Source organism: Charadrius vociferus, unplaced genomic scaffold (genome assembly GCF_000708025.1).
Source record: "Charadrius vociferus isolate BGI_N301 unplaced genomic scaffold, ASM70802v2 scaffold341, whole genome shotgun sequence".
NCBI lineage: Eukaryota > Metazoa > Chordata > Aves > Charadriiformes > Charadriidae > Charadrius > Charadrius vociferus.
Window position 1 is genome coordinate 2,997,447 of NW_009646847.1, and position 15,278 is coordinate 3,012,724.

General features: G+C 42.0%; 1 protein-coding gene across 1 annotated transcript in view; it reads right to left on the bottom strand.

Moving 5' to 3' along the window:
* Nucleotides 1-720: 720 nt before the first annotated feature.
* The window catches only part of VSTM2B (V-set and transmembrane domain containing 2B), a 20,039-nt gene continuing 5,481 nt past the window's right edge, over nt 721-15,278 (bottom strand). Inside the window, exon 5 of the mRNA XM_009894091.1 lies at nt 721-809. Within this exon, the coding sequence (XP_009892393.1) occupies nt 721-809 (89 nt within the window). The remainder of the gene's footprint in view (nt 810-15,278) is intronic.

A 15,278-nucleotide genomic window follows, 5' to 3' on the forward strand; every position in this document is an offset into this window, starting at 1 on the left:
TTTCCTCAGTTCTCTGCGCTGTGACAAGGCAGGGAGCAGACACGGCCACGAAGCCTTCTCAGGGAGCTTCAGGACACAGGGAAAGGCACACACATCTGTAAAAACTTTATTTCAAAATCTTTTTATTCAACTGTTATTCAGCAATATACAATACAGTTTATAAACAAATGTCTTACCTTGTTTCCAATCTTCATTTAAAAATAAATATTATTGACAGTGAATATTAATTATGGTAAGATGTACCTTTTTAATTAAAATGTCTCCAAAAGAAATAATTTAATTAAAAAAGAAAAAGGAAATCCAAAAAAACCTAAACACAATGATCTACTAAAAATATTTCCTTTCTTAGGAAGGGCTTTGACCCAACATCTTTACATATTGTCATAAAGATAACTGCTCAACAGTTCGTGCAAAATGAAGAGTCAGAGGAAAGGTTTAGAAAAGAAAAAATATTACATTAAAATAGAGAAATCATAAGTGCCATGCACAGAGCAGGGCTTTACACCATAGAGTCTGGAAAGTAGATGCATTATTCTATGTGGTTTACTTTCAGTGGCATCCCCAAAAATATGTTTTTCCCCTCATGTAGAATTCATCATGCTGCTTTCAGTCTCTTTCTGTCCATCATTAAAACTGTAGGTATTTTTTTGTCAGGGGTTTGTTTTGTTTTTAAATAGGTTCCTTTTTGTTTGGCTGAGGAGGAGTGGAGGAAGTAGTCCGTCAGTGGTTTACTAATAAATGTACAAGCTTATGCAGTATTAACAGGAACATATATAGGAGTGGGTCTGTAGCATAAATAGGTCCTGTACCTAAGAACAGAAAGAGACAAGGGAGAAAAGGAGATTTTATTCTTTATCTTTTCCAATATAGAAGATTAAATGCAGAAGAGAAATATAGGAAGATTTATTTTTATCACTTCAGAGCCAGGGGTCAGAAGCTTAATTTTAATAGTAAAACAGCATCCTCAAGCTATCCAACTCAAATAGCTTTCTCTCCCCCCTCCCAAATCTAACTCCACTTAGGTCATTTCATTATGCATTACTAATGGTACGCCTAAACGTGGCTTCAGCCAAGTTACCAGCAATTGAGATTTCTATAAATACACCTTAATCTGGTATATAGTTTCTTGAGAAATGACAGGTATCAACCACCCATTACTTTAAAGGGAAATGACAAATGCTGCGGCTGTACTCCTTGATTAACAGGACATGAACCCATTTCATTTGGAATGGGAACAGCAAGACCTTGACATCTTCTTTACCTTTTATAGGAAAGAGCAGAATTTTAAATTAAAAATGTGCACAGGAGCTATAGAAAAACAGAGGTCAGATGTGGAACACATCTGTTACAGTCACTTCGTGCAAACCCAGGGAGGGCCAAGACAGCTCCCGCTTCTACGAGGTGAGCTTATGACGCACGATATAGGGCTGCAGGGGTAGTTATGTATGTGCCATACAGGAAAGCAGGTGCCTGTGACCTTATGGCTGTAGAGGGAGGATGCAGCTCTCCCCGGGCAGGGGCAGACATCGATGCCTTTGCTCACAGCAAGCAGTGGCATCCATGTCCCTACTGCAGCTAACAAGGCTGTCCCTGCCTCGTATCCACTTACACTAAGACTCTTGTTCAGTTTCTTTATTTTCTAGTTTCCTGCACCAAAAAGAGAGGAATTTACTGTGTGCCACCGTGCTCCGGCCCCTCTCCCTTGCATGGAAGGGATGAACCATGGGGCTGAGGTCCATTGGCCACGCTCAGCCAGGAAAGCAGGACACGCAGGCATGGCATGGGGCGCTGGGGCTGCTCTGTCTCTGAAACCGGTCACTGCTCTGGTGCCAGGCAAGGGCGAGAGTAGCCCCTTCCTATGGAGAAGTTCTGCTGTCCTGGTGCAGCCTACGGCATTGCTGCAGGGTAAGAGATGACAGCCTGTCACTCCCCAAGCCCCTGCTGAGCCCAGGCAAACAAGGACTGGCCCGCAGCGGCTGTTTGTGTCCCAAGTGCCAATGGGTGACACCTTTCCAAAGTTGTGACATGGACCAGCGTGTGCAGTTGTCACCATCACCCTAACATGACAATACAGGGCTGCACACCCGTGACTGATGGCTCATGTGGCTGTGGGACATTTCCACAGGGGTGAATGCAAAATCCGGAGCCCAGCCGGAGCTTGGCCCTGCAGCTGGAGTGCACAGTAGCACACGGGGAGAGGCTGCATCAGTGTTGAACACCCTACATACAGGAGTAATCAATGCCTAAAATACTGACAGCCACCCAGAAAAGTGACTGTCAGAGCCACTTTGCAAAGCGTGAAAACTTTTTTTTTTTTTTTAAAAAAAAGAAGTTTTTTGTGTTCAGTATCTCTGAAGAAGGAATCAGGCCACTTCTGTTTAGGAAACTCACTTCAGGCACCCTAATACAAATACTTTAGTCTTGGTCTCTAGGAGATGCGAGTCTCTCTCAGCTGTGGCACATCAAAGGAAACACCTTGAGCAGTTCCTGAGTAAACCACTGCTCTTGGGCTCGCTGTTCAGGCTGCCTCATAATCTATATATACCTCACCAGCAAAGCTAGAGTATTATTATCCAATATCAAAAAATAGTTCATAGTAATGTGGTGTGCAATTGAGGAACTCAAGAAATGTCCCCATAGTGCCATCTCATAGATGCCTAGACTGTGTGGAGATTATTTAGTTATTAAGGTTTTAATTAAATCCTTGCATGCACAAACCCGTGGCTAAGGACTGCCTACATAGCAACAGCGAGGCATTAAGATGAATACAGGATTTTTTCTTTTTAAAGCTGAAAAGCATTAACAAACACAATTAACTCAGGTAACTAAAGGAGTAACTCGTTAAATTCTTGCCAAAAGACTAGAAGCATGTGTAGGAAAGTGCACAACAGCTGCTAAAGCTCAGGTTCCCAGCCAGCACGTGGGACAGACAATCACCAGCCCAAAACGTCCATGCTGCTCTGAGGCAGCAACGCAGGAGCCCACAAGCTCGGACTTGCCTTCCCTGCCCCAGAAGCCCGTCCTGCAGGGCCGAGGTGCCGGGAGGGTCTGTCCCTGGAGACCTGCAGGCAGGATAAGCAATCCCCCTTCCTGCGCCGAGAGGGTGAGGGCAGCGGGAGCCCTGCCTGTGCTGATGCCAACCCTGCCAGAGTTCCCAGCCTCTCTGCCAGCCGGGGAGCAAACAGGGCTGTGACAGCCATTCCCCAGCCTCAGGGACCTCTCTCCTCCAGCAGGTCCCACCATTCCCTTAAAAATCTACAGTCAATTCACAAATACAGTATATCCTACAGTTTTAGCAAGGATAAAACCCTAACAACAAATCCACCTACACCAGCGAGAGACAACTGCTCACTGACTGGGAAGGCTGAAGGTAGACCCCCATTTTCTGTCTGACTCCGAGCCTGACGTGCTATGTGGGACCTGAAGACAGACTGCTTATTCACAAACTGCAGTCACGGGCACAACGGACCCATACGTCCAGTCAGCACACCCCCATTTCCAAGCTGTCAGATGGCGCTTCTCACTTCGGGGACATGTAACAGCTGCACGAATGCCATCCCAGGAGAGTCCCATGTGCTGTCGCCGTCCCCTGTGCCTGAGGATACCAAGGGCAGCCCGGCAGCAGCCGACACTCCTGGCAGCTGCACGCAGCTCACAGGTCCCAAATTTGTGCCAATTCCACACCTGCCCACCACTGCGGTGAAGACCTGGCCTTGAGTATTTATTATGCACAAACCAGAGGGTAGTGAGAACCCATTTTTCCCTGCCAGGGCTGAACAACTCTCCTTGAACAGGACTCGAGTTTGAGGAGATACTGCCAGTTAATCAAAAAGCAAGCTGCGCTTTTGCACAGGGGGAATCCCCCTGGAAACGCTGAGGAACTCAACCTGGAGAAAGGGGCTCTTGTAGCTCGAGTGCTCTCACAACCATCGGACGGAAGGGCTGCAAAGGACACCAGGTTAGGATTGTTTCTGTTTTGAATGGAAAGCAGTGTTCGTCACAACTCCAGGGAGCAGCTGTGTACCTGCTTACCAAAATCATTCCTACACCTCTTTTACCTTTAGGTACTAGTTTAAATCTCAATGCAGGATTGTGAATTAATGCAACAGTCCAAATTTGTCTTTTCCTCTTGTAGAAATTGCTGTTGTTCTTAACCTACATTCTCCACTTCGTAATTTGACAGCAGAACTCAAGTTCAGAGTCGGTTAACAGAATCTCAGCAGTTAAATAAAATATATTTTTAAAAAATTGTTTGAAAGCAGTTATTCTAACCTAACACCAAATACAAGCTTCTTTTTTTTCATACTAATTCAGTGTTATTCTGCTCTAAGACTTCAGGCAGTAGAAGCAGATACACAGAACTCCAGAATTCTCCCTCTGAACATAACCAGACTGGAAATACAATTTCCCGTCATTTCTCCCTGTTTAGTTAACCCCAACCCTTTTCATTATAGGTCATATTGTTTATAAACAAGCTGCACTTAGTGTCCTCAATTCTCCTTTTACTGCAGTAGTTGAAGTCTTGACTTTTGCTTAATAAATTGCTACACTTGTAGATGTAAACAAACAGAATGTGGTCTTGACTACTAGGATCTGGACATTCGATCAACCCAGATTTGAAAATAGAGAGTTTCTATCCAGAGACTTTAAATCAGGCGTACACAGTTACTTACAAACTACAGACACTTACAAGAAAACATTTAATTGATATATTGAATATTAATTTGATGTTTTGTTATTGTAACCTTATTTATCATCACTGCATAGATTTACAGTTTTGCTTTTAAAGTATTTATATGCACACGGCTTAAAGGGAAAGTCTACCACTAAGCAGAACAATAACGAATTGTCCTGTTCGTGTATGGTGAATTGCTTTCTGGCATCAGGCATCCTTCTTTTCGATTTACAACAAAATAATGTTTTACTATAGTTTTCTATTTAATAACTTGGTTTGTGCCAGCATTCATCAAAGTTTGACTTAAAACAGTGCACCCAATTGAAAACAAACATTAATTAATCAAGTGACTTGTGACACACATGGCAAAAATGGGATGATTCTTTTACAAGCTATATTTAACCAATGGCCAAAAAGCACAGTTTCCAGCAGTTTCCTATTTTTCTTCCTAGAAAGAATCTGAAAAGTCCCTTGATCTTTCTTTCTGCGGTGGTGGTAAAATGCAGTGGCCCAGATAACGACAAGCTGAAAGACATCAGTAGCCTATTTTCCTTGAAAGATGAGGTAACACGTAACATCTGACTGCCTATTCATGATGGAGCTGGGACGCCGGTTGGCAGTATCACGAGATGTTTCTCTGAACTGGCTTTTATGCAGTGACCCGTTAGCCTCAGCCCGTTTCCTTACGGAACAATGTTCAATTAGAACTCTCAAACCTGGCATTGCATTAAGAGGTGAGGGATCAAACTGACCATATAGATTGATTTATTCTCTCAGGCCAGAAACTTTAGGCTGTGCTTGAGACATATTCTTGGAGAAACTGCTCCTACTATCTTCTATCTACGGAAAAAATAGGGTTTTATATGGGTTGTTGGTCAAGGATCATTACAGGCAATAACCTCCTAGATAAAACAAATTCCCTCTCACTGACACACATTTGGAACGCTTCCCCTGAATTGAATGGAATTCACTAAACTTCAGATCTAAGAGCTTCTTAGAAGTTTTTAATTAAAAAGACACCATTACTAAAGTCACTATACACTTACTGAAGAGATAATAAGCTATACCACATTAGAATTATGCCACAGGTCTGAGACCTGTTCTTATAAGCTGCATATATCCTTCTTCCACTCTTAAATACTTACAACACAATCCACACCCTGCATTGTTGCTGTTGGGGTTTTTCTAAAGGCTTCTAACTGGTGCCCTAAACTGCCTACTCCTCACCAAGTGCTAATTCTCCAGGATGCTGTGCAGAAGTGTATCCAGAGCCTGCGCTAACTTTAGCCCGCTCTCCCAGCCAAAGCCTAGAGCACTGTATGTAAGGCGAGGTGCTCTTGTTAGAAAGGTATGTGGTACTATGGAAATCTACACAAAAATACTAAATGATGGGGTCCCGATTGCTCCTGGCTTTCAGCTGGCCGTGGCTCATCATGCCTCGGCACAACTAGAAACAGCTCCCGGGCTGCCTTTTGGTGTTGCTAATTTTGGCAATGGTGACTTCCCACATATTTATAAGCAACTGCAGGGGATCTGCTCACCACTGAACCTGCCTAGAAGGCACGCTGACAAAAACAGTTTCTACCCACTACACATTTTTATTTATGATTTACTAAATTTTGGAACAGCTTTCCATAACTCATCTCAAAAAAAATGCCTCACAGAAGTCAGCACACGTATTTATTTCTACAAAACCATACAGGTATAAGCTAGTGATCCTGCTTTCTTCCTTCATCCATGCCATCACCATTTTTAAGGTGAAGAGTAAATCTTCTCATGCAGCTGGGTAAAACTATCGGAATTGCTCTCCACACCCTTCTCCTTGCAAATGCCCACATTTCACTTTCCTTATCCACAGTGTAGCCTTAAACTCTCCAGGAAACGGAAACCAGTTTTACTGGACAGAAGACACTGGCCAGAGTTTTGTAAAACTGTGTCATCATTTTAGGTCTTCTCAATTACACCTGAGTTTCACCGTTTGTCTACCTTCTCTCTTAAGATACCCGCTGCTATGTTCAGGCCTGTATTTAGAAGTGAATTGCCAAAATACCCTGTAACAAGTGTAACTGAAAGCCACTCCTAATTTAGGAAACTCAACAGGTTTTAGTATTTCAAGTAAGATTTGCATTTGCATTTGGAGTATTTAGCATTCCTGAAATGACCACGTTTGACTTGCCCGTACCTGTATCCATTTTCATGCTGGGCTGACCTGATGTGACTGAACACAGAAGTGAGGTAGAACGTAAGGCTTGGTCACTCCACAGAGGCTGCGTACGGGGCAGCACAATGCACATTTCCAGCACAGGGAGAAAAATAAGTATGTGTATTTGAGAAGAATCCAATTCATTGTAGCAGCCTGGTTCTTAATTTTGATTGTTCTTGATGTTACATGTGAAAAAGCCCATCCAGGACAGAAGACTGGTGTTTTAGTGGTAAGCCGCAGCTTGGGTAGCAGGGAAGGCATGGGAATTGTGGCATATTGAGAGGCACGAAGGCACTGTTAAGGAGACCAGTGTAACCTTGTTTGCTTGAGAAGCATCATCTTCCAGCTCCCTCAGCACTTCAACCAACATACTTAACCCCCACTTGGAGAAAGAAAACTACAACATGGCTAAGCACTCCCGAATACTCTGAAGCCCCTGTTTTAGCACATTCAATGAAAAATGGGTCACATACATCTCATAGTTATGGAGAGATTAAAAAACAAAGAAATTGGATGGTAAGGAGAGGTAGTCATGCAAGGAAATGATGCAGAAAGAAAAGTTTGGTTCTGATATGAAGCTAAGAAAACAAAAAGATTCCTTCTGCAGTGCTGATTTTCTAAAGTACTGCAGTGCTTTGCTGCAAGTCAATCTGTGTGAGTGCCTGTGGGACAAGACAGACACGGGCATTGGTAGAGGAGTTGGGTATGTGTTTCTTAAGGCACTTGCGATTATTGAGGTGGATTTCCGATCACATTAGAGCTCCTTTCAACTGAGACTCATTAAGGCCAAGTCATTCTCAAAATATTAGGACTAACAATCCCTTCCAAACATGCATATGGTACACAGATCAGTCAAGTGCTCAATTATCCTCTACGGAGGCTTTTCCCTTTTCCTCCTAGATTGTAAGGACATGATTAGATGCAGCTACAGGATTAGACGGACAATTGATCCGATCCAGTTCAACAGTTGCTGTGGGTCTGCATGGCAAGACATTTTTGTATTAAACACAGCTACTAACAAGCAGAAAGATGGGTAGTTAAACTAGTGGATTTGATGAATATATGGAACTGCATATCAGGTAGAGAGCAAGAAATATTTCTACCTTTATCAAAAATATTCCTACTTTTTAGGTTACCAGAAAAATATGGAGTTTCATTGTGAATAGGCTAGTAAAGACTCATCTCCCGCTAAAGTTCCAAGAAGTAGGGACACACAATAGGGGGAATGGTCGGTACACTTTCCCTCAATACGCCCGCTTGCTTTCTGTGGTAGCCAAATACACAGAGAGCAGTCAGCAGCCTTACTGAAAGCCTCACTGCACATCTAAGTACCACATTTGACTGTGAAAACTGCTGTACTGAGGGAAGGTAGTGTCCCCCAAAAGCCTGGCTGAGCAGCAGCTGAGCCGATTCCCACGGAGCTGGGCCCTTGAGGGGCTGCTCTTGGGATCTGTCCTCAAGTGGAGACAGCCAAACCAACCACTCAACCACTCCAAATATCCACTCTTGGGAGAAATTAAGGAAAAACTTCAAGAAAACACCAACACTAATTTATAAGAATCTCCAAAAGGAAACATGGCTATAGACAGGGTCAATGCAGAATAGGAATGTCTCCTGAATGCTTCAAAGGAGTCATTCTATATAGGTTATACAGCTGAAAAACTTTATATTGGTCTGCATTTAAATAAATCGGTAACTTTCCTCTTTTGAGGCCTGCAGCTGGTCTACTTTGTAGTACATTCCCATAAACAAATTTCTGCTTTGGCATCTGTGAGATTATCTCTTCTCACCAAGTATCTTATAAGAGACCCAAAACGTGCAACTTTGGATTTGTTTCATTTCCAGAATTTTCTGCAGTTCCATGAGCTAAGACTACCTTAACAAAACCAAGCACCATTAATTCACTCTTGACACTTGAATAATGAGAGATACAAAATTCTTTGTAACGTGACTTGGGAGAAAATGAATTTTGAACTGAAAAATATAGAAAATTAACTACATTAGTGGTAGTTCAGGTGGTAAATGAGCATCCAGCCCGACAGTCCTCAGTACTACCATGTTAGCAAGTCCACAGCATATTGATATACACAAATAGCAAAAAGCACAACTCTAACTACCCAAACCATGAGGCAACAAAGAATACTGGTAGCGGGGTTTCAGTTACTGAGCTTTGAAGTGAATCTGGGCCATATTCTCAAGTTTTTCATTATAAGCAGGAGGACTAAAAGGCCACGTTGCAAAAAGCAGGCAAGTTAGATAGGGTCACACAATTCCGTAAGTCAACACTTCAGAAAAAGACTTGGAATAAAAGTCATACTGGATGGAACCATAGATTTCACATTCTGTAATTGATACAAATTGCGAATATTTGCAACCCAGAAGTAGAGAACAAGACACTGTAGTTCTCACTTCACTGTCTTTCAGAGTATTTTTGACTTGATCAGGATTAGAAGCAAACTGCCAATGTACTTCTAATTATCACCCCAATCAGAATTACCAAAGTTAAGCAGATCTGAGCGCTGATTATCTAAGGATGTTTTTGAAAAATAACCCTATCCTGTCCACGCTTAAAGAATACAGCTAAGTTCATTAGCAGAATACATGATGACATAAGAAGAACGGCTGTATTGAGAGCATGTACCTGAAAAAAGCAGAGCCTGTGATTTACATAAAGAAGGGATCCCCTTTTTGCCATAAACAGTGACTTTCTAGGAGCGACCCACAAATACACAGACCCTCCAAACCTTTCCAACCATTGATATTTGCTACATATTAGCTAACTAAAGATACTGCCATGCCCTGAATTTAAGGGAGGCCAAACTTACAGAATAAAGCAGCAAGAGGCTATTGGGAAAAATTGTAGACACGGGATATTCCTCAGTGCTCTCTTTACATGTGAAATCCCAGCTGCCAGGCATGGGAGGGATCCAGATTAGAATGCCAATTTTGAAATTTATAAAGTAGTAAAGTAGTTCTAATTATACCAGTTTGGTGAATTTTACATGACCAATAAAAGGACAGACACAGAAGACAACGTCCATTAGAGAACTTGGTAACTGTGCTCTGCCTTATTTTGAGGTTAGCAGCTGCTCCTAGCACACACAGCAAGGATGCTCTGCTTCTTAGCCACAACCATGCAAATGCAGGGTAAGACCAGAGAGTATGGCAACTACTTGACATGCTACGTAAGCTTCATTAGCACAGCTCCCTTCTCCAGCCGTGGCACAATGATCCGCGCACTGCGATCACACTGACTTCTCCACAGAGCACAGTTGCTGCTCTGCCAAACTGCTCTTCTTTCCAGCTAATAAAATTGCCTCCCAACTGATAACAGCCTAGCAATATAAAATACTCGGTTGTTAACCACTGTTGTGACAAATAATACCATTCTGCTGACAACCCCATTTTTTCCAATACAAACCTACTTGAACTGTTCGTTATTGACATATGGGACTGCTCTGCCATTATCTAATTTTAAAAAACACATAGTAAACAGCAATAGTGAACCTGCCAGCATTCTCACTGCTTTAGCAAAGCTAAATCAAAACCCATAACAAACCCCTTTTATTACCAGCACAGTCCTGTCAGGTTCTGTTATGTAAAGAAGAAACGCCGCCTTCACAGGACTACTATAAGATTCATTTCCCGGCAGATCCTACTTTATGTTTGTTTCCCAACTACAGACCACCACTACTACTATCCTTCCCCAAACTAGTACCAGTTAAGATTATCCTGGCATTTCTTTGTGCTCTGATTGCTGGGTATACCACTTAAAGTATTAGGGAATTTATAATCCACACCACAGTTCAAGTGGTACTTTATACATCAGTAAAGTTGCATCAGTATAGCAGAGGTGGGAAATACATAACAATGATCTGCCTCATGTAAAATATACAGAATAAGTTACCTGGTACTGCACACTAAGACTCCATTTGGAAAGTATCTACTGACACCATACATAAAGAACTAGCGGTATATGTACCTTCCTGCCCAAAATGCTGTTTGTTCATGCAAAAAGACACATGGGTTCACTCAGCCTTCCCTCATACAAATTTCTAATTTTCACTCACTAATTAATCGATCTCATATAGAAATCTTGACCAATGTTAGGTACAGCTTCCACATTCACTATAAAGGCCTGGCATACCCCTTTCATTGTGTTTAGTAGTATTTTTTTTTCAAACTTTTTTTTTAATTTGTAACTTGAAGATATTAAAGAAGTTGAAATAATATTCAGATTTCTTCAAGGACACTGCACAGGCTTTAGCAGAATAGGTTAGTACAGTTTTGTCTGTCCGCCGGGGAACTAACAAGAACCGCTGAAAGGAGGTTACTCAAATAAATTGCATTTCCACAGTACAAAAACACCCTGGCACAGCTTGTTTCTGCCCTAGGTAATGAGGTGACACAGTGCTGCAGCTCATGCTTTTGTCCAGTTCGGGAATTAATCCATATTACACACACACAAAAGAAGATATTTGACCTCGCTTGTCCTCAAAGCAGTCTAATTTGCCTAGATATTAAAGTGCTAGTGATGTGTATTTAATGAGAATTCTTTTTGCATGTTTATTATCCAGTGACATTTAGGAGGTCAGCCTGATAATTCAGTTATGGCCTCTGTCTTGCTACTTTATTTAATGTAAAGGAAAATGTGATGTGACCCAGGTTGCATTTAACTACAAATAACAACAGAATGTGAGCTCATATATGGTCTTATAAAAAGCACAGAGGGAGCGAAGCAGACCCAGACATTACTGAGTTGGAGAGGTAAAGAGCCTAACCTGAACAGCAGCAACATAGAGAGACTTTCGTTTCTTGCTATTTTGTGTAATGTTCATCTGTCAAAGACAAACGAGCTCCACGGGCTGTTTCTCAAACTAGCATGCAGAGTCATTCAAATTCTAACAAAGCCAGGAGAGCCGTACACCAAAACCCTTACCCAAAGTTAATCCAAACTCAACCACAGACACCCCAGAGGCCCTCTAACCAGCCACAGCTCGTTATACTCAAGAAAACAGTGTGCTCATTTACTTTCCTGTCTCTAAGCTGCAAAAAAATACCTTTTGCTTCCCAAGTGCACGATGGAGATCTAACACTCTCCCGACATGGTCTCCGGCCTCAGGGTAGGTTGCCACAGCTTGACTTTGTACATGTACTGCTCTTAGGAGCATCACCGGGAGCTGCACACGCACAGAGACTGCAGAATTGGGACCTGGCGCTTTACTGTCTCGGGCCATGTAGCCCACAAGCAGACTTCTTCTGCCTCAGACATAAAAGGCTCTGTGGGGGGGAGAGGGATAGGCGTGAAGTGAAGACTTATTTTCTTCCTTGCTGTGAACACTTCATCTCCGCATAACGCATGAGTCTCTCTGTGTCCTTCCTAGAGCACTCTAAGCATAATGAAGCACAGTTTCTTGTTTCACACTCCCATCTTTGTTTATTTTATTTAAAGCTTTCACTTCAGAGCTTTGAGACTAGAGATCAAACAAATAAAAGGGAATTTGGAAGCTGCAATGTCTGATCTACATTCTGCTCAGAAGTTAAACTAAAAATTGCCCCCAAGCCAATACACAGGCACTCCTTTGGAGACCATTTGGTAGGATATAATACAGCAAATTTGCCTCTCAGAAGGTCAGTATTAAGATCCTTGTTTATTACTTCACCTCTCAGATGACAAAGTTAGTCTCATGACTAAGGACTGGACTTAAATTTAAGAGATCTGAAGTTAAGTTTTCATATTTAATTTCACTGCTGCCACACACTCAACAAAGTCAGTCATCACTCTTCCTGCCATTTGTCCGTCTTGCCCATTTGGACTACAAACTTTCTGGGGCAGAGACGCTGCGTGTCTTGCTCAGTGATGCTCCTATATGCCCCCCCAACTTGCCCAGTAAAAACCAGGAACACTTTCAAACACGTTAACACTATATGCACTCTTTCACTTGCTCACCCTGATTTTCTTCCTACAACAAAAGATTCTATTTGCATATACATAAACTGAAAGCTAAATATTACTCTAATTTAGAACCGCATGGACAATTACTCCTTCTCTGATGGTATTAAAGCCAATGATCTTGCCAGCAGATCTGTGTCTCCTTGCAGCCTAAGTAACATGTTCTCAGTTTCTACTTCAGTCTACCCTACCGACAGACAATCAGTGATCTTTTTGACTCTCATGAGACCACAGCACTAAGTTTTTATATGGTAGTTTAAATATTCCAGATAAAATCCTGTTTGAGTACCTAATGTTTCTGGCATGTTAGGCATTTTTTCTGTTACACTGGATCTATTCCGTTATATGCTATGATGCTGATCACAAATTTCTACCAAATACAATTTCAGATTACATGGCCAAAACTATGGATTTTCTATTTATACCTGGTTTGTCAGATGAGACTCTATGCTCCTTAGAGAATCTCAGTAACAGTCACATTTATTCTAATCAGTTCATGTTTCAGTTCAGCTAGAAGATGTAAAGAATCACATTTTCCCACAGTGCATGACTGGGACTCCAACTGAAGTCAACGAGAGCCCTGCAGGTACATCTGAAAGCAGCATTTGAACTATAATCACATTTATTGGAATACAAGCACATAGAGGCCCTATCTTACTACACTGAACATATTGGGAAGATGCCTATTGCAAAGAAAATAGAATTAGAACCCAATTCATGCAGGATACAGTGGCTAGTGCCATGCCATCAGCTTTTCGGCAGAGCTCTCCAGTATATTAAAAGAGGGTGTTTCTTAATCGCTTATGGCAGATCCATTGTTTGAGCACATTTCTGCTTTTATACTGAGGAAACATCCCCATGTACAATGAAAAGACTTACAAATGCTAAAGACTTTTGAGAGTAAGTGTATTAGATGATTCAATTATTACACACAGATTTGGTGCAAGTACTTATCTGTATGTGTGTTACAGAGCTCAAAATAGACAGCAACACAGAGTTAGGTCCTGCAGTCTTATACACCCTGTATGAGCAAAGATTTGGTTTGATTTGATGGCCCTACTGTGTGGAAAACCAGCTATGACACTGCCGGGGGGTGGGGGGTGGAGGGGGGGATGGACACACACGACTCATAGCAAGGCTTCTAATTTACAGAGGTAAAAAAAGAGAAAAAAAGAAGTATTTCCTTTAAAGAGACTGCATTCTTTACAGAGAAAAATAATTACTGTACCCAAAATAGCTCTAAAGAACACCACTTTAGCATACAAATGGGAAACTGTGAAGCTCCAGGATGTCATTTTCTTTTAAGATATTTTGAAGAAAGTTTAGTGCTTATCCAACCCAAGTGCCAGCACTGGAGACCTGAGTCTTCTATTTCCTCACAAAAGCAGGTGATATCCCTGCAAGTCCTCATCACACTGACTTCCACGTTAGTATTTCATCCACATGCCTCTATTCTAGGCATGGAGCAACACTTTATGTCTTGGGGACATAAATCCATTTGCCTCTACGCTAAGCTCTCTCTCTCTCTGCTTCAAACTAAGTGCTCGGCCCAGTCTTTCTAAAATACACCAGTGATGGGGACTGGGATGGCAACCAGCAATCTGCTTCACAAAAGCAACCAAGGAGACATCTCGTGGTAACAAGTCTCAGACAGTTCTGGTCCAGAAAGCACCTAAATCAGAGACTTCGAGGGCCAAGTCTTTCAGCTGCTAACCCACTGAGCCATGCTGTGGCTGATGTTTTGTTGATAAGTAATTACAGGCAGCTCCAAACTGCCACAAATATGGAAATTACAATAAACCAAGTAGAAGCCTGTTATTCAGGGGGCCTTGATTCAAGCAGAGTAAAAAGACATTATTTTTAGAGAGGACCATACCAAAATACAAAATTAGTTGCCTCCCTCGTATGGAGACAAAAGCAGTTGCTGGTTTATACCTTATTAAGTACTATGAACAAGCACAGGAGTCCTGTGCTCTCAACAGTGACTTCAGCTTTCTCCCAGGATGGAGACTGCCACGGAGTGGCACTGTTCACAGATACCAGTGTGCACAGGAGAGATGTCACAGCAGGAAATTTTGGTTTAGCCTGTTTCGTAGCCCTCTTAGCACCAGTCTCCATCTGGAGACTCCCACAAAATACTCTTCTGCCTTCCACTATCTTTTTCACTGATTTAAATAATTCCGTTATCTCCACTGCTGGCCACAATGCTTTTACTTTCTTTTCAGAATTTAATACAGCCTAGAAATGATGTAGCAGTGACACATCCCCAAACCACAGACATGTAAAAAATCAGGATAGACAGCAGTTTAGATGATCTGGGCAGGGGGTCTTGCCCTAACAGACATATGTGACATGCTCTCTTGGTGGCACACACTCACATCCATCTGTTGAAATGGAACCGAGCCCACTGCACTTCCATCGTATTGTTTTTAGTTCATATGAAGAAA